Source organism: Saccoglossus kowalevskii, chromosome 2 (genome assembly GCF_978046115.1).
Source record: "Saccoglossus kowalevskii chromosome 2, keSacKowa6.1, whole genome shotgun sequence".
Taxonomy (NCBI): Eukaryota; Metazoa; Hemichordata; class Enteropneusta; family Harrimaniidae; genus Saccoglossus; species Saccoglossus kowalevskii.
Genome location: NC_140642.1, coordinates 29046213 through 29064857, shown reverse-complemented (window position 1 = coordinate 29064857; position 18645 = coordinate 29046213). Strand labels below are relative to the sequence as shown.

The window sequence follows — 18645 nt, the reverse complement described above, 5'->3', positions numbered from 1 at the left end:
TTCAGGGCATATGGCCCTGTAAGGCCGTCGCTGATTTAGGTTTCAAATACCCCTGGAAAGTGTTCTATGTTCTTCGTGTAATTAGGTGTTCGTATGCAAGGGATTTTTCCACACAAAAACGAGAAATTCGGCCGAATTTTGTTAGCGGTTGGCTTAATATTACTCCCAACGGATCGTTTGACTGTGAAATATTGGTATTTTTTTTCCTAATTTGTCTATTTATTTAGTTTCATGCCATATTCAAGATAGTGGCCCCATATAGTAAATTCCGCATTTATTTTATTATTACTCGTGCGCCAACTGACTGTGAGCCGTTGATCATGAATTTTATCAGACCGACATAGCTTCGGCATTGTTATTTTTGTAATAAAATCCACATCAACATTTTCCTCGCTTCTTTTCTCACGGTCCAAAGGAGTCAGCATTGCCATTTTCTAACCGTCTCGATACTAGTAATCATTACTGAAAGAAGCGAGTGGTCCTAAATATAAACGTAACACAATGTCGCTCCATCAGCATTTTGTGGAACACAGTCAATTAATATTACACATGTATGCTAATATCATGATTTATATTTCAGTCAGTTTGACAGTGGTTGTCATGACATATACTGATAAAGGTTAATGACAAGACCAGATGGCGAGCTGGTCGAAATCAACCAAAAACATCTTATGACTCTGCAGTTTTTAAGATACAAGACAGTAGCTGTAATTCTAAACCAATGTTGTTTGCGAGTTTAAAAAATGTAGTATCTTGGTGGAATGTTAGAGCGAGATTATTACCCCATCAATCTTAGTTAGTGTTGACAATGTATAGAAATGTTTTCTCTAGACAGCTTGACGAGTAATTAATTGATCATGATGTGTAAAACTTTCATGTGATTGGTTGTTTGTTGGAAGGAAAGGCCTTGGAGTCTCTTATACTGATTGTAATTGGTTAAGGGGTGACAAGAAATAAAGATGGATTTAATGCTGTCTCGGGTGAAAACCAGGGACTTGGCAGAGAATCGTCTTGGGAACATGAACGAAGCTTGTGTGTGTCTTTTGTCAGCCTAGCGTGGAAACGACCGAATCCCGGTTACCTAAGTGAAAGGTTTTTAACCATCAAAAATACCTATCACACGTGGTGGATAACCCTTGGGCATTGTGTTCAACACAAAAATCATCCTGGGAACACTGTATGATTACAAGACAAAAGACATACATGATGGAAGGAATTCGTGAAGTTTTAACGGAACATCTTGGACAAATGACACAAGCCATTGCTGGAGACCAAAGAATGACACAACAAGCGGTAGAAGGAATTCAAGAAGTGGTGGAAGATCTTCAAAATCGTCCAACGCCTGTCAACATGGGAATCGGGCCAGCTCCGTTTAAAGGTAAACAATCAGAGAACGCAACATCCTGGTTACAGAGATTTAATGCGTACGCAGACTTTAACCAACTGCCGAATGATAGAAAAGCGGCAGGATTCAGAATGTTGATGACTGGCCCAGCCGAGATGTGGGTAAATGAATTGCCAGCCCAAGTAAGAGATGATTATGAAGCTTTAACGGCGGCCTTTATTGCATATTTTGAAAACGCCGATTTAGACTGGATACTAGAACAAGAACTGTCTGAGCGAAAGCAAGGGGCCGACGAATCCGTAGAAGATTACGCGGCAAATATCAAGTCGCGTTGTGCCCGACTTCGTAAAACACCCGAAGAACAATTACGTTATTTTCGCGCCGGGTTACGGAATGACATCAAGAGTCAGGTGATTGTCCATCAACCTCAAACCATTGATGAAGCGAGACGAAGAGCCAGACTGAGTGAGATAGCTTGTCAGATGCAGGAAGGCGAGAAAAAAAAGAATGGCGCAGATCTATCAGCGATTGAATTCAGCGTGGAAAGGTTAGCACAGAAAACTGAACAGTTATTACAACAACATCGACCGCAGTACGTATACAGCCCGCAGCAGTTCCAGGGACCAGAGAGTCAGGTTGGTTCAAACCTAACTTACCAAGGTAGACAATTCAATACAATTCCGGTATGTGGCATTTGTAATAAGCAGGGTCATTCAGCAGCCGGCTGTTACAGCCGTGGAAATTATTTCAGTGGAAATTGTTATAATTGTGGCAAAAGAGGTCATAGGGCAAGGGAGTGTCGAAGGGAAGCACAAAAAGGGAATTCGAAAGATATAATTTGTTATAGTTGTGGGGCGAAAGGCCATATTGCTAAAAATTGTGATAACGAAAAACAAGGGGGTAATTTAAACCCAAAAAGTCTATTTTAGTAAGGGCGGAGAATAGACTGACTAGCCATAAGAAAAGAATGGTAGACAGCCCTCTTTTGTGTTCAGTATCAACCGATATCTATAGAAATAATGTAATTAAAGTAAAATTAGATAATGATTATGTATGGGCATTGGTAGACACGGGAGCTGAGATTTCAGTTATTTCAAGAAGTTTCATACGAAACTTTCCAAACTTGAGAAATCGTAAAATATATCCCCCCCTTCGAAGTTCAGCACGTACTGTGAACGGTCAAATAGTTCCGCTCAGGGGTCGAATCTATGTTAGGGCAGAAATAGCGGGTCAAAAAGTGACTATTCCTTTCCACATTGTCGACTATACAAAAAGTAATGTGATAATTGGAGCAGACTTTCTAGCGGAACATAAAGCAGTTATTGATTTCTCATCCCGAAAGTTTCATTTGAGACCGAAGTCGCCAATATGGACGCAAAATAGTATTACAATTCCTCCCAAGACACAGCAAATTATGACTTGTAAAACTCGATATCATTATCCAAACGGAGTAATTGCAGAAAATAAGTGCGTGAATAATTTATCTAAGTACGGGTTATTGACTGCAAAAGGCATTTTTGAAATACATAAGAATAAAGTGCCAATTAGAGTAATGAATCCGTTAGACACAGAAATTCAAATTCCTCGAGGTATTAAAGTTGGAATGATACAATGTTTGACCCCGGATACTGGCATAATTAACGTCGGCTCAGAGGGGGAGCACTTAAGTTTGAATGAGTTCAAGTACGATGATCACCCTAGTGAAACAGTAAACCCTTTCAATATTGACATGGCGAGGGCAGATTTAAACTCTGAACAAAAAGAAAGGTTAAGGAAATTCCTAAATATGAATGGAGATATATTTGCCGAAATTGCAGGACACATGGGTCACACAAAATTAATCCAACATAGAATAAGATTAGTAGGCGACCCCGACCCAATTAGTTGTCGGCCATACAGGGTCACTCCTCAAAAAAGATCGGAGATTGAAAAACAAATTAATGATATGTTATCTGAAGATATAATTTCACCTTCTGTTTCGGAATGGAGTTTTCCGGTTGTCTTGGTTACGAAACCTGGGGGTGCTTATCGATTCTGTGTCGACTATAGGAAGTTGAATGCAATCACAAAATTAGAACCATATCCCTTACCCTTAATAGTGGATTGTTTTGACTCCTTGGGAATAGCCAAACCCAAATATTTTTCGACGCTTGACCTAAAAAGTGGATATTTCCAATTAGACCTACACCCAGATAGTCGTGAACTCACTACATTTACGACCCATGCTGGGAATTATCAATTTAACCGATGTCCGATGGGAGTCGCTGGGAGTGGACATTCATTTCAACGGCTCATGAATATTGTGCTTAGGGGATTGAATTGGAAGAGTTGTTTAGTTTATCTAGATGATATAATCGTATTTTCCGATACTTTTGAGAAACATTTGGGGGACCTGAATCAAATATTCCAAAGGTTAAGAAAGGCTAACTTAAAACTGAAGTTATCAAAATGTAATTTTGCGTGTAGAGAGGTTAATTATTTAGGTCACGTGATAAGTAAGGACGGTATCAGAGCAGATCCAGAAAAATGTGCAGCCATAAGGGATTTCCCCGTTCCACGTGATGTAAGAAGTTTGAGAGGATTCTTAGGTATTTGTAATTATTATAAAAAGTTAGTGTTCCAATATGCGAAAATAGCCAGGCCTTTGAATACAATGACTAGCAAAAATATTGCGTTTGAATGGACGGAAGAATGTCAACAGGCATTCGAACAGCTGAAAGAAGCGCTAACAAATCCGCCTATATTGGCATACCCTGATTTTGAGAAGCCATTTATATTAAGTTGCGACGCCTCTGGCCAAGCCATCGGTTTTATTTTATCGCAAATACAAGACGGACGTGAGAGAGTTATTGCGTATGGCGGGCGGGCGTTGACCCCGGCAGAGCGTAATTATCCTATAACACAATTAGAGGCTTTGGCCGTAGTGGTAGGAATTAAATACTTCGACCCGTATTTAAGGCACGCAAAGTTCAAGGTAATAACAGATCACTCAAGTTTAAAGTATATATTTGGGTTAGTAAGACCTAAGGGCCGAATCGGAAGGTGGGTCATTGCCCTACAACAGTATGATTTTGAAGTTGTACATAGGCCCGGTAAGGTTCACCAAAACGCGGATGCATTGTCTAGACGTACCTATGAGGGGCCCCAAACGATCACAGAATTAGAGGAGGACGATGATTTGATTGGAATAGTATCCTTAGTGACTGATAAAGTCCAACCGGAAATTAATAATGAAGGAACAGTAGACGTATATTGTGAAGAAAATGTAGTCGGTGGAACGCCTGCAGAAACAGGCTGGTGTAATGTTAGCGAAATGCAACGAGCCGACCCAGAGATAAGCCAAATAATAGATTATTTAATAAACGGGACCCTACCGCCTGAACCGCGCAAGGCACGAATATTAGCATATACTAGAGACGAATATGTTATGGAGAATGGAAAATTATATCACCTCTGGTTCCCCAAGGGTAAATTTAGTAAAGAACAGGATTGCGTAAAACAGTTAGTCATTCCGCATAAATTAAGAAATCGCGTTTTAGAACAATTTCACAATGAAGTAACGGCAGGTCATTTTGGGTTTGCAAGAACTTATGCTTCAATCAGGCAGCGTTATTATTGGCCAAAAATGGCTTCTGAAATCCATAGTTGGGTGTCTACGTGTGTAGATTGCGCCACTAGGAAATCTCCTAAACTACGCTCCAAGGCCCCCTTGATACCGTTAAAAATAGAAGCCCCTTGGCATAGGGTCGGAGTTGATTTTATTGGGCCCATGCATAAAACTCGGGCGGGAAATCGGTATATTATTGTGTTTACTGATTATTTTACGAAATGGGCCGAAGCGTTCGCGACGGAAAACATGAATGCTCGAACAACAGCTAGGATTCTATTTGATGAAATTATATGCAGGTACGGAGCACCAAGATGTCTCTTGTCAGACAGGGGTCAAAATTTCTAATCAAAGTAATCAAAGCGACCTGCCAAATGTTTGGAATCAGAAAAGCAAACACGACGCCATATAATCCACAATGTAACGCGAATACGGAACGTTTTAATCAAACACTAATTCAAATATTAAGTATGTTTTGCGACTCTAGACAAGAAGATTGGGATGTATTTATACTGGCCGCGTTATTTGCGTATAGAGTAACTAAACAGGAAACGATTCAAGAAACACCGTTTTACTTAACATATGGGAGACGGGCGACGTTGCCAATAGACACAGTGTTATTAGAACCAGAACAAGAGAATAAAGTACCCCGAGATTATGCGGAATTACTGAAGGAAAAATTAAAGGTTGCCCATGAGACTGCTTTAAAATGCATTGAGGCTAATCAAGAAAAAATGAAATATTATTTTGACAGAAGAGCGAAAGAAAGTACGTTCCAAGTTGGGGATATTGTTTATTTGTACACGCCTAAAGCAACATCGGGATTGAGTAAAAAACTAGAACATCGGTGGCACGGCCCATATCGCACGTTCGAAAAAGTATCTCCCGTGAACTTTCGATTGCAACGCGTATGCGATGGGAAAATATTTAAAAATATAGTTCATGTAAACAGACTGAAACGCGGAGCTTTACGCGAAGAACAAAATGAAGGAGATATATTTGAGGAAGCCCCTGAGTTTGAAATCGTGAATGCTGATGAGAGGGGTACGGAAATGCAAAGTGAACCCCCGTCCACTCAAACGGAAATTCCTGGAGAAAATGTTCCTAATTTAGATGATATACCCGAAGGAGAAAATGATTCGGTAGGGCCCAGAGACACAGAGATGAATAGTAAGAATAGCGGATATTTTGGTATCGAAAAGATTATTAAGGGTAGGCTAAGGAACGGTAGAAAAGAGTATCTTATTAAATGGGTGGGGTACCCAAAAGATCAAAATTCTTGGGAATGTTATGAGAATTTAAACGAACAGGCGAGATTATTTTTAGAAGACCATCCGATACCCCTTATGGGAATGACAAGAGCGAATAAAAGAAGGCGGGAAAAGTTGATTAATGGTTTAGAAGTATATTAAAAAGAGATTAGTGTGTGACAAGACGAGTGTTATTTAGGCCCTGGGACGCACATCATTCATTACTAACGACAACACTTAACGAATTCATTCATACGAGACCATTTCTCAAGGAGCGTGGAAAGAATCCATGATAAAGCCTAAGTTTAAATTACATGGAAGTGTTATGTCCGCACTATAGCTATACGTACGGGTTTGGTGTTGGGGGTCACACTTTCATGAAGACGCCGGGCGGTGACGCCAGGGACAATTTGATGAGAACATAGGAAACGCTTTAGGTGGGTACTTAATTCTACCATTCGACCACGCAAATTGAGAATTGGCCACGAATTTTTCATTTATCATGTGTCATACCCCTTTCTTTTCATTTCATTACTAATTTATAGTGCGTCTCCCGAGAAATTGATGTCAAGATGAGAATAGCGTTGATATTTAGTAGTGTATTACTGGTCGTACGATGGAAACCGTCTGTGCAGATGAGAGATTATGTTCTGCGCCCCAATTATGGAGTATTGTTTGAACGGGTAGCAAACATCGATAACAGCCTAACGTACTGGCATCATACGTTCGCAATACCTTATTTAGATATTCCTATGATGAGTGTGAATGAGTCATTATGTTCGAACGAAACAGTTCACCTCATTCCGAAGTTTTGTGAGGAATACGGGGAAACTTTGAAGTTAGTCGAACAACAGAATAAGTTCTATATGTATCATATTTCGAGAGATGAACGAGCGATTCGTGTGTTATTTCCAAAGATAGAGAAAAGGAATTTGGGAAATGAACGGCAGAAAAGGGGATTATTAGACTTTGTAGGGAAGGTATCGAAATCTTTATTCGGAACGGCCACGTCGAACGACGTAAATATTTTGAGACGGCATGTAGCGGCATTGGAAAGTTCCACCGAGGTTATGACAGATCAAATTGTTGCGTACGAAGATGATTTAAACTCATATGTTTTCACAACGAATAAAAGAATAGAGAATGCTCTGAATGGGATTAAGGAAAATCATGAGGCCATTTATTCAATCGTATCTGATTTATCGCAATGGAGAAAGCGCTTGAACAGAATGGAACTAAATCAAGAGGCGTTAGAAAAAGAATTAAATTATGAACGGCGATCCACACATTTAATGTTTCGATATGCTATTCAACGCCTACAAGCGTTACAGTTACTTGAAAGGGAAACACAACGTAGGGTGAGTTCGATTGACGTGTTATTACAAGAAAGGTTACCTTTGCAGTTGGTAGGACCGAGAGTGTTAGGGGATGCTTTAAGGGCAGTGCGAAAGAAACTACGAAAGAAATATCCTAATTTTGATATAGCATACACGAATTTGAATTATTATTACCATAATGCGAGAGTGACATTTCGGCGTACAGACAATAATGTGTACATAAAGGTTGGAATTCCCATTACTATAAAAAACGACATATTCGAAGTGTATAAAGTGATAGTCATGCCTATGCCCCTCCCTTATGATTTAGGTGATAAACCTCAGCATTTCGACAATAATACAGCAAAGAACGGGCGCACGAAGGTAACGTCAGTTGCAGAGTATTTTGGGGTTAATGAAGATGAAACTTACTACATTGAAATGAGTGCAGACCAAATTTCGTCTTGTACTGGTCTGACAGTAAAAGATTGTCCCTCTGTGATTACCATGATAAATATGCGTAAGTCGTCGTGTACGAAGGCCTTGTTCTATGATAATAAAGAGGAAATTCATAACACGTGTAAAATAGATTTAATACTCAACCCAGTATACGACCCTAAGATTCTCGAAATCGGACAGGGGAATATTTTGGTAAATAGCAATGATACTAAATGGTTAATAGCATGCGGGGATAAAAGCCCTGAGCCTATTGAAGGTTGTACAATGTGTATAATTAAATTGCCCTGTGGATGCGCTATAAATTCCGACAATCTCTATATATCGCCATTGTTAACCAGTTGCACAGAAGACGAGGCCCCCACGTTTCTGCATCCGGTAAATTTGCCATTCTTAATACCCTTTTATGACCCAGATGATTTGACAGAAATTACGGGGGAATCGATGTATGAAAACCCGTGGCGAGTACAACTCCCTAACATCACCATTAACAGAGGGAATTTCGAGGAAATTGTACGTTCTGATGCACGTTTGGTGGTAGATTTAAACAGAACGGCAGATTTATTAAGAAAAAATAAACCAATTTATTATTCAAAAGTAGACAAATTATTTAGCGACATTACAGATGAAACCCCTGCCTTACCGTTTTTGGAAGTCAAAACTATTACTATAATTGAAACCATTCTGGCTATTATAAGCACAGGGTCACTGATTTTGTCAGTATATACAGTTTGTAAGGTGAGAACTTTGAGCATATTGATTGCAACCCTTCCCAGGGCCCGGGCTAAAACGTTATATTTGCCAGTAGACGAGTTAATTACGGACCACCCCTTGCGAGATTTGAAGAGTTCCATGATCCAACTTCGAAATGAAACGTTAATTCTGATTTTAATGTGTTCAGGATTCTTATTAATATTGGCGGTTATTCGATTGTGCAAGTGTTATCGTAATCGCTCTATAATGTATCGTGCACCTAAATTGCCCCGTACTAAGTTAATTTTAGAGATATCCAATGACAAGCTGTATGTCTTGGTAAATGTTATGACCCTGTACGTGTCTCCGAGCCATTTGGCCTTTGCAAAGCGACCCGTGATTGAGAATTTAACAGTTGAACGTGGTATAATTTCGTCCGTGTTGAATATCGAATGGGGTGATTTAAAATACAAATTTCATGGTGTAGAACGTGTAATTCCTTTGCCCAAAGCCGTTAAGATACCAAAGTGGAAAGATAGTAAGTGCATGGCTGTGGAAGAGGTAGGGAATCATTATAGATTATTGGTGGGTCTATCTGAAGTATATACCGAGATTCCCAGGGATATTATTAGTATGCAGTAGATAGGGAACCCAATACTGAATAATTGGGATAGCAAGTGAAGTGCTGGCACCTCTCCTTGATAGAGTAGGATATTCGAAAATATAACCAATGTATTTAACCTCATAATCTTTTTATTTAAATATATATAACTATTGTATTTTAGAATCATAACAGTAGTGTTTAAATTTATAGCTTTTTATTTGAAATTATAATTACCATATGTAATCATTGTATTTACTCATTTGAAACTATGTATTTTGTTATATTAGAGTGTATTTTACTTGCTTAACAATTGTTGATGTATTTGACGTGTGAAATATAAAGGTGATGACATCCTTGGTATTGGAACGGTATGTTCGGAGAACATGCAGAATGTAAAACAGGGGGTTGTATCATGATTTATATTTCAGTCAGTTTGACAGTGGTTGTCATGACATATACTGATAAAGGTTAATGACAAGACCAGATGGCGAGCTGGTCGAAATCAACCAAAAACATCTTATGACTCTGCAGTTTTTAAGATACAAGACAGTAGCTGTAATTCTAAACCAATGTTGTTTGCGAGTTTAAAAAAGGTAGTATCTTGGTGGAATGTTAGAGCGAGATTATTACCCCATCAATATTAGTTAGTGTTGACAATGTATAGAAATGTTTTCTCTAGACAGCTTGACGAGTAATTAATTGATTATGATGTGTAAAACTTTCATGTGATTGGTTGTTTGTTGGAAGGCAAGGCCTTGGAGTCTCTTATACTGATTGTAATTGGTTAAGGGGTGACAAGAAATAAAGATGGATTTAATGCTGTCTCGGGTGAAAACCAGGGACTTGGCAGAGAATCGTCTTGGGAACATGAACGAAGCTTGTGTGTGTCTTTTGTCAGCCTAGCGTGGAAACGACCGAATCCCGGTTACCTAAGTGAAAGGTTTTTAACCATCAAAAATACCTATCACACTAAATTCACGTTGACTAAGTTTTCCACAAACTGTTTATCTCACTTTGTCCACATTCACACTTCCATCCCTTTTCCATAAAAAAATAAGATATTACATTTAAATCGCTAAAATCAGAACAATCACCTAAATAATCACTCGCGTAACAAAAGGACACAGTCACGTTTCAAGTTGCGTTCGCGAACGATACAAAGTGCATAGATTTAAAGTGTCGTTCAAACTTTTGCGGACGGAAATTTAATAAGCGATAAGTTGTCAATTAAAAAGTAAGAAGTTGGGCAAAATGATTACTGTAGTACAAGTGATGTTAGAGTATTTCTAATTTAGTTTTAACTCGTACAATATTCATTTACTGACTGTTTACTAATAGCTAGTGTGTGTCTACATAGGGACGGTTAGGAACGGATCAGTTATTATAGCCGGGGCTGGGCCGGCACATTCCTAGGGAGGCTCCTTATTTCTGAAGTATCAAGAGGGGGGTCAGTCTTTTTCAGACAGCATTTGAGGGGCGAGGTCACCTTATTTATAAAATATTGCAAATTATAAGTTACAACATGCCATACTTTCTTCACAGAATTGTGCAAGTATAAACTGTTCCAGGCTGGTATTATCTGCATTGCATTTCTATAGCATTTCGAAATTATTACACTAGCAAATATCGGTATTTTAATTATAATTTATTGCGATGCACCACAGAAACAATTTATGGCGTATGACAGCAAGTGATATAAAAACTTGTGAAATGTAATATTAAAAATATTGCAACAATTAATGCCAACACATTAAATATGAAAATAGCACAACGCGCTCTGTTGCTGTAAGTCTAGAATGTGATTTGTAAATATAAACTGTAAACATAAATAAACTAGTTATAAATTGCAATAATGTCAATGTAAATGTTGACAAATAGAGTGCATCACAACACCCTGTAAAGTATGGACAGTTATATGTCAACTAATTTATATTGATTACAGAACAATAAATTAATGATAAATATAAAAAGTGCTTTATGTAAATGTGTAAATTATACCACAATAAATGAATATTAGTAAGTAGAAATAAATAGGTTGACAGATTATAAGCTATTAATTGTATGCAGTTTGCAATCACTGTCACATGACTAAAAGTATGGAGATTTACAGGAAACACAATAAAGTACTAGTATGATATAAACAAATTAGTAATATAGAATATATATAAACTAATATAAAATATAACAATCTTTGGTTTGTCTTATTCTTTATTTATATTCCTATATTTCCCAGCTACTTCTCCTTTTTTTCATCTTCGTTCTTTAATCTGTATCTTTCTGTCCTTATTCTAAAACATCCTTTTCTTCCTTCTCACTTTGCTCTCCTTCTTCTTCTTCCTCCTCCTCCTCTTCCTCCTCCTTTTCCCCTCCCGCTCCTCCTCTAACTCCTGCTCCTCCTGTATACAGTATTGAAGTTTGAGTTCCTCATCTTTCTGGCCAGTGAAGAGGAGGAGCACAGTGAAGTGCAATATAGAGTGACAACAATATCTGGGAGACAAGCAGGCACTTGGAGACATGCACTGTTTCGCTGATTTGTAGAAACATTTATTTTTCACTCAATGACTATAGTATGCAGACAATCTACACCAACTAACTACATGTATAACTAAACTAAATAATTAACTATAAAAATGTTTTAAAAAGAACTGAAAATGGGGGGGGGGGGGTCACATTACTTTTAGTCTTTAGTCTTTTAGCCCAGTCCCGGCCATAAAAACTGATCGATCCCTTAGTTCTTTTGCCGATTTCTTGCAACCAACATGATTTTTTATTTGGGATTTCGAAAAAATTAACATGAATCGTTATGGCATTCTTACGCACAACACCTCACCATGTTTCAACTTTTAAATTGTCAGTAAAAAAATTCTTTCATAGTGGCACTTCTATGGGATTGACGTACTAGAATGAATTGGTTCAATTATCAGTGTTCATTGATGACGTCACTGCCCCCTAGAGGCGAAATAACGCCATGCAAAGTGGACGTTTGTCGTATACTTCACAGCCTGTTTTATACTATTTCGCAGCACATACAAGTTGTATTTATCGCCAAAATTCATTCACAGATCTCAGTTTTATGTACAGAGTGAGTGACAAAAGACCTCTGCTCCCCCTCAATGAGTATTGCGCCCCCTATTGAACACACACCATAATGTTGCCGTTTTATTGTCATTAATTTTGGCCCCTAATTTAGAACTGATGTCTTAAACTTATCAAGAAAACCAATAATCGTAAGTGGTTCACTGAGAAGGGGGAAGAGTGGGGAAAGGGGAAGGGAGGGAGGGGAGACCAGGAGAGAGAGAGAGATAGGGAGGGACGCAGAGAGACACATTCATTCGACTGTAAAGTTAAGGAGCAACTGGAAATTAAAAGTTTGCGGCAACTTTTCCTGTTGGATACAGACTATGAATTGTTGAGTCGTTACATGGCAAACAGATTCATAATTTGTCCCTTCTATAAACCATGGCAATCTACATGCATTCACTAAAGGGAGATGAATTACAGAAAACTTACTTCTGACAAGAGACGGTATCCATTGATGCAAAGGAACAGGAAAACTGGGAGTGGCACGACTGCTTTTGCTACTGCTAGAGCATTCATTTCCCTGTCGTGGACATTTTTAGTTCTTGTCAGACAATCTGTTCCGTTCGCTGGGATTGATAAAAAGTATATACAGAAAAAGGTCATATGTAATCGTAGTCCGTGGTAATTAGTCAATGTATCCAAGTATCTATTTTTTCAGTGATAGCCCGAGTGATAGATCTTCACTTTCGGTCACGCCATTTCATCTCATCATTCATTGTCACAAGCATTGGTAATCGTTGGCGATATTCCTGCTCCCACTTCTGCATTGTATGAGAATGCATCTACGGTTCTTCTGAGCCCAAACCAATCAGTTTGTTCTGTTTGCCACTAGAGGGCGCTATTATATTGTCAATCAGAAGTTGTTTGCACTTTACTCCCCCCTCCATACACACACGGTATTATTAATAAATAAACACAAGAAGATAGTTCAAATCAACTTTACTATTGCACATTTATTATTACAAATATAAAACACTTATCAGACTGATTCATTTCATCAATGAATAACAAATTCAAGTGAGCAAAATTTAACCGACAGAAAATATGACACATACTTGACGTTAAAAAACTGCAAACAGAGAATAAAAATAAACACTATACATTATCATTAATAAATAATTCCGAGTAGTGTTCAATATGTACCAATTAAAATCATAAATTAATCATATCTTTGATGGAAGTCTCAACATTTTTACGTCCATGTAAGAACATTTTTCATTACGCATTCTATGTCTACCGATGGCGATGTTGTTTCTTTTGGAACAACAGGAAATGGTGGGTCAATATTTTCAATGTCGTCTTCATCTGCTTCGGCATTTTATTCTAAGATGGCTGCTATGATGGTAATTCACACAAATCGTTTTTGTCATCAGCACTCACAAAGTCTGAAAAAGAGTGCTATTATTTACAGCACTAACATCGATCTCAACTTCAACATCATTACCTGTTGTCCCTTCACACAGCTATTAGAATGTGACGTCACTTGAATCAATCCAGACAGCTACTGCTTGCTTTGAAATTGGCATTGTTCAGTTTTTGCCTCAGTTCTTCAGATTTTGCTTGTAGTATGGTCCTGCTGGTGTTCATGTCACACACACACTGGTAAACCATTTGAGTAGACCCTGTTCCACATCCTCCAAAACTGCATTTTTCTTTAAAATCATAAAGCAATCTCTAGAGCACTTTGCTAGGTTTTCACATCAAATTTCTTACAAATATCACCATGACTATGACGCAAGATTCAATAGCTTTTATCATTTAGACATTACTTAGTTTGCTGACATTTTAAAGACAGTTGTGTATCATTCGTTATAAGCGTGTTTTACGTTGTAACCTAATTTGTAGTAATGATGTTTGACTGTAAATGCTGGCAAAGAATGCTGAAAGGAAGGGCAGCAAACTGTTGTATGTAACAATATAGAGACAAGCCAAAAAGTAGTGTTACAGTAACCCACACTATCGTGGTGTTTCTAATACATATCCATACAATTCAATGCCATACCTTATGTCAATTGAGAGAAAAATATCATCAGGGTGTATGGCTGAAGAAAAACAATGTTGTTGTCATCAAATTAATGTATTTGGTAGACATAAATATACTACAATTAGCATAGCCACTAATAATGTCATTGTGGAGGTGACAAAAGTTTACATTGGTCCTTAAAGTCTTAAACAACAAAGTTTGTTATTATTTACAAAATACAGTAATCAGAAATAGTATTGTATATGGATCATACTGAATAGCAGCAACAAATTGTTTTCATTTTTCAAATTAACAAAACCAGTTTTCATGTTTACGTAACCAGCAAGTACTGTAAATGTATTAATTATTCACTGTTTCAAATTCACTATTTTTGTTGATAAGTAAAATTCATGTGAACATGTAAAATAACAATTGAACTTACAGTTCAGTAGTACATGCTGAAAACAAAGGGAATGTAATACTGCCCTCATGTGCCAAAATATTGCATATCCTCATAAATCTCAGGTACAGAGTATAAGTGAATTAACTCAGTAAGTCATTTCATGTTTCCAACGTGAAATGAGGGATAAACTGAATTGGAAGGGGGGTTACATTGAATACGAGTGCTTAGTTACACACACAATATGGTGGGTTACAGCATGGAACCAAGCTGCGATGAATAATGTTCAGTTGTGGATCATGTGATGACGTTTTCAATGTACTTTTATGCTCGGCAACTACGGCCATTACACTTTCAATCATTTCCTTGTGTTGCCATGGCGACAGTGGATGTTTCTCTCCAGGGTCTTTTTCCACATTGTAGATAAGTGGAGGATTGTGGGAAGTAATGCAGTTGCCATAGCAATCATAACAATAGTAAAACTGTGTCACAGGAAGCCCTCCATCAGGACAAGCATAGTAGCGGATGAATTCTTCGCTAGGGAATGAATGAGAATGGAAATGAATTTTGTATGAATTGTACCTCAAAGCCATCAGGCGATCAGAACAGTAGAAGAAGAGCACTTGGTGGGGAGACTGAGCTTTATGGAGAAGCAATGATTTTAAACTCAGACTGTCAATAATTCTGTCATGTGGCAGGGTGCCTCCTGCAAAATCAACCGCAGAGGCAAATACATCTATTGTGCTAACCACCTGGCTAGAAACCTGTCCGCCAGCGATGACGCCAGGCCACCAGGCGATGGCAGGAACCCGGATACCACCCTCCCAGCTAGTAGCTTTACCTCCTGTAACACAACAAAGTAGAACATTAGTGATGACCAAATACTTGGTCACCATAGAAACTGAACAGAGAAGGCAACTGATTTATGATTTCCTTTTATAGAATAAATGATGAAATACAATTCAAATTTAAATTTTTTTTTATTTTTGCCGCAGACAATTGGCTCACATCTTTCACCCAATACATGATATCTCACACTGAGCAGAAAACCACCTATTAATTACGAGTCATTTCCTATGCAGACAGCTAATTAAATAATGTCAGTTTATTTGTGGTTTCCTCAATTTTATTTCACAAATCACTAATATGCAGACTGTCTTGCTAACATGGCTGGACAAATTTGTCTCAGATGCAGATACAAATTAGAGGAAACTTAAAATAAGTCTGTCAATATATAACAACGCACACTTGTTTCACACAGTTCAAAAATGTCTGGAAGTCTTCATTCACCCCAACAGTGTTACAATGTATATGAAACATTATACATATTTTTTTAAATTACTGCAAGCCATTCTGACCATACTGTTGTACTGGCTCAAAAAAATTTAAAGCTAGCAGTGAGTTTTTTTTTCCCAGTTTCACATTATATTAAAGCGAGGGAGTCGTCACCTGCACATGCGTCAAATGGCCATAGCGTGTCATTGTTTACAAACAAGCATCTTCCCATGAGCCTTTGCGTTTTTAGAATGTGTTGTTATCGTCACGTACGCAGGTGACAACCCTCTCGTTTCAATTTGCAAAATTGAATTGAAACACAAAATCAGAAACAAAAGGAAATATTAACCCATTATTGGCATTAGTTGTGAAAAATTATTATCTAATGAATTGTTCTAATAATAATAAAAATTATGATTTGAAAGTCAGAATAATGATGTGATTGGACAAGATGTTAAGTCTACTGCCCTCACCGAACATGTTTGTTATATTAAATGCGTATGTGGTTATGTAAAAAAAAACATGGTCAAATATCAGCATTAATAAATCACAGTTCAATTTAAATTCCAATTAAACTGATTTTCTTGGTACATGGAATATCAATTCTGCAAATATTTACACATATATCTCATGATATCTGTTCAAATTAAAATGCTGAACATTTGTTATTTTTTTCATGCAGAAAGAGATGGTTTCATTTATTTCAATAAAAACACAATACATGTAATATAAATGTTTGATTGATCTAGAATGCAACAAGTTTACTTCCTGTTACACAAACATCTACCAAATGCTCCCCTTTTCAGGATATATGGAATGATTATATTATGTGTGTGCACCAGTATTAACTCTGAATTACGCACTTCCCAGCTTAGTTGTATTTAACACACTCAATGCAGAATTTGAAATAGCAATGCATGAGAGGTTTTAAGGCTGTACAGATAATAATACAAAGTATGCATGAAGACAGTACATTGGCAGTATTGACCGACGTGCAGCGGAGGTCGATGCGACAGCGTACTGTCTGAGTGCATACTTTGAGGTATCTTCGTAATGACCTTATTATTATACATCTTTTCCTTCCAAGGATACATCATGGGAATGCCAAAATCCAAAAAGTTTAGAACAGAATCAGCGAACTTCTTTGTATGGAGTCCGGTCAAATCCTGGTGAGCAGCCATGTTTGTTTTTATTATTATAGAACGCTTACGCGCGTAATTATTTCATATTTGGAATTCGCATTTCCATTATGGTAGTATGAAAATACCCCGTAAAATACCGCAAAATTACGTCACGCTGTAACTTATGGCGTTACGGTGACAGATGTATAATAATAACTTATCCAATGAGTATAAAACTTAACCAGGAGTCAACACGCTTAATTTGGTGTAACAGTGTAACTATATCATGGACCAAAATACATCATATGTTGATGCTTTCAACAAATACAGCAAACAACACGCATCTTCCTACCTTTCAACATTCCTGGGGAACCACCTTCTTCACATATCTCAACATGGGGTCCATTGTCAGAGATGAAGAAAGCCAGAGTATTATGCGATAGGCCTGTAGATCGGATGGTATCCAGGATTTCTCCAACAGCCCAGGACATCTCGTTCATGTCATCACCATATCGACCTATGTGGGAATGTGAGTAAATTACATTGTATAGTGGAGCCTACATGTAGATGGTGGTGATAATGTATCCCGCACAGGAACAGTTACAAATGAAATCATGAAAAGAATATGTGTTCTATGCTATGTTTTTGAAGTATCAAAATATGTGTTCCTCGGGAAATTTAACAAAAGTTTTTAAACCCTGGTTAAAATTACCTGGGTACTGAATATTAAACTGTATACAATAAATATGCACTCATAACATCAAAAGGATGCAGCTCCTTCAAATCAGATTAGAAAATAATTTAGAAAAAACAAAAAATTTCACAAAATTGTTGATTTATAAAAAGTTATAAACATGAAATATTATGTTGGAGAAAACATTTCTAAAAACATTATGTCATAAAACATGACATCAATGTCATTTTGTATCTGATCTTAAATGATTACTTGTTCATATTAAGAGATAACAGCATTAATTAAAACAAAACGGCCACCAGTTGGCCATTCTGAATTGGATAGTCTATGATGACATGATGTATAATGAGTATATTCAATTTGAACAAAATCAGTCAAAGCATGTCAGAACCGCATAATGTCTAATGTATGTACCGAGTTTTAATGAAATCCATTCATAAAAGACCAAGATCTGGTTCTGGAATGCCAGAAATACTTTATTTTTCAGTGATTTTTTAGCACAAAAATGGCCACCATTCGGCTATTTTGAATCATATCATCAAACCAATATATCTGTATATCTATGACATGATATATATAAAAATATACAAAATTTGAACATAATTAGTTGGCAAAGCCGTGCATCAAGGTCCTATTATGTCCAATGTATGTACCAAGTTTGAACATAATCTGTCTGTAGAGAGCTGGAATGCAAGAAGTGCTTTATTTTGATGATGCCATTCGGCCATCTTGAATCAGATTTTGAAACAAATTGATATTGATATGTATATGTATATTATTATGTAAGTCTCGAGTTTGAATGTAATTGGTTCAGGCATGTCTAGGGCATTTCGACTGCGT

The 18645-nt window shown here is 37.4% G+C and overlaps 2 protein-coding genes across 4 annotated transcripts; both read right to left on the bottom strand.

Annotated features, from left to right (window-relative positions):
- Positions 1-11525: 11525 nt before the first annotated feature.
- LOC144352774 (uncharacterized) lies at positions 11526-13160 on the bottom strand. 3 transcript variants are annotated; one of them, XR_013420663.1, is made up of 2 exons: positions 12782-13160; positions 11526-11798 (listed from the first exon to the last, which is right to left on the bottom strand). XR_013420663.1 is itself a non-coding variant. In XM_078009614.1 (2 exons), the coding sequence occupies exons 1-2, from the start codon at positions 12953-12955 to the stop codon at positions 11560-11562; spliced, it is 318 nt and encodes a 105-aa protein (XP_077865740.1). In that variant the 5' UTR covers positions 12956-13160; the 3' UTR covers positions 11526-11559. The 3 variants fall into 3 exon arrangements, 2 of the variants coding, with proteins under 2 accessions (XP_077865740.1, XP_077865741.1); XM_078009614.1 differs by having other exon boundaries at positions 11526-11703; XM_078009615.1 differs by having other exon boundaries at positions 11526-11667.
- Positions 13161-14410: 1250 nt separating this feature from the next.
- Positions 14411-17618, bottom strand: LOC146748641 (arylsulfatase-like). The gene is made up of 2 exons (XM_085507233.1): positions 17464-17618; positions 14411-15559 (listed from the first exon to the last, which is right to left on the bottom strand). Exons 1-2 carry the CDS (start codon positions 17609-17611, stop codon positions 14943-14945), a joined length of 765 nt encoding a protein of 254 aa, XP_085363359.1. The 5' UTR covers positions 17612-17618; the 3' UTR covers positions 14411-14942.
- Between the last annotated feature and the right edge of the window lie 1027 nt (positions 17619-18645).

Bases quoted from the DNA above. Each gene is read 5' to 3' on its own strand.
- LOC144352774 (XM_078009614.1), bottom strand. From the start codon at position 12,955: ATGACCTTTTTCTGTATATACTTTTTATCAATCCCAGCGAACGGAACA. The intron at 11,704-12,781 runs GTAAGTTTTCTG...TTCACTGGCCAG, and splicing joins GATACCGTCTCTTGTCAGAA to AAAGATGAGGAACTCAAACT.
- LOC146748641 (XM_085507233.1), bottom strand. From the start codon at position 17,611: ATGAACGAGATGTCCTGGGCTGTTGGAGAAATCCTGGATACCATCCGA. The intron at 15,560-17,463 runs GTAGGAAGATGC...GTTGTGTTACAG, and splicing joins TTCCCCAGGAATGTTGAAAG to GAGGTAAAGCTACTAGCTGG.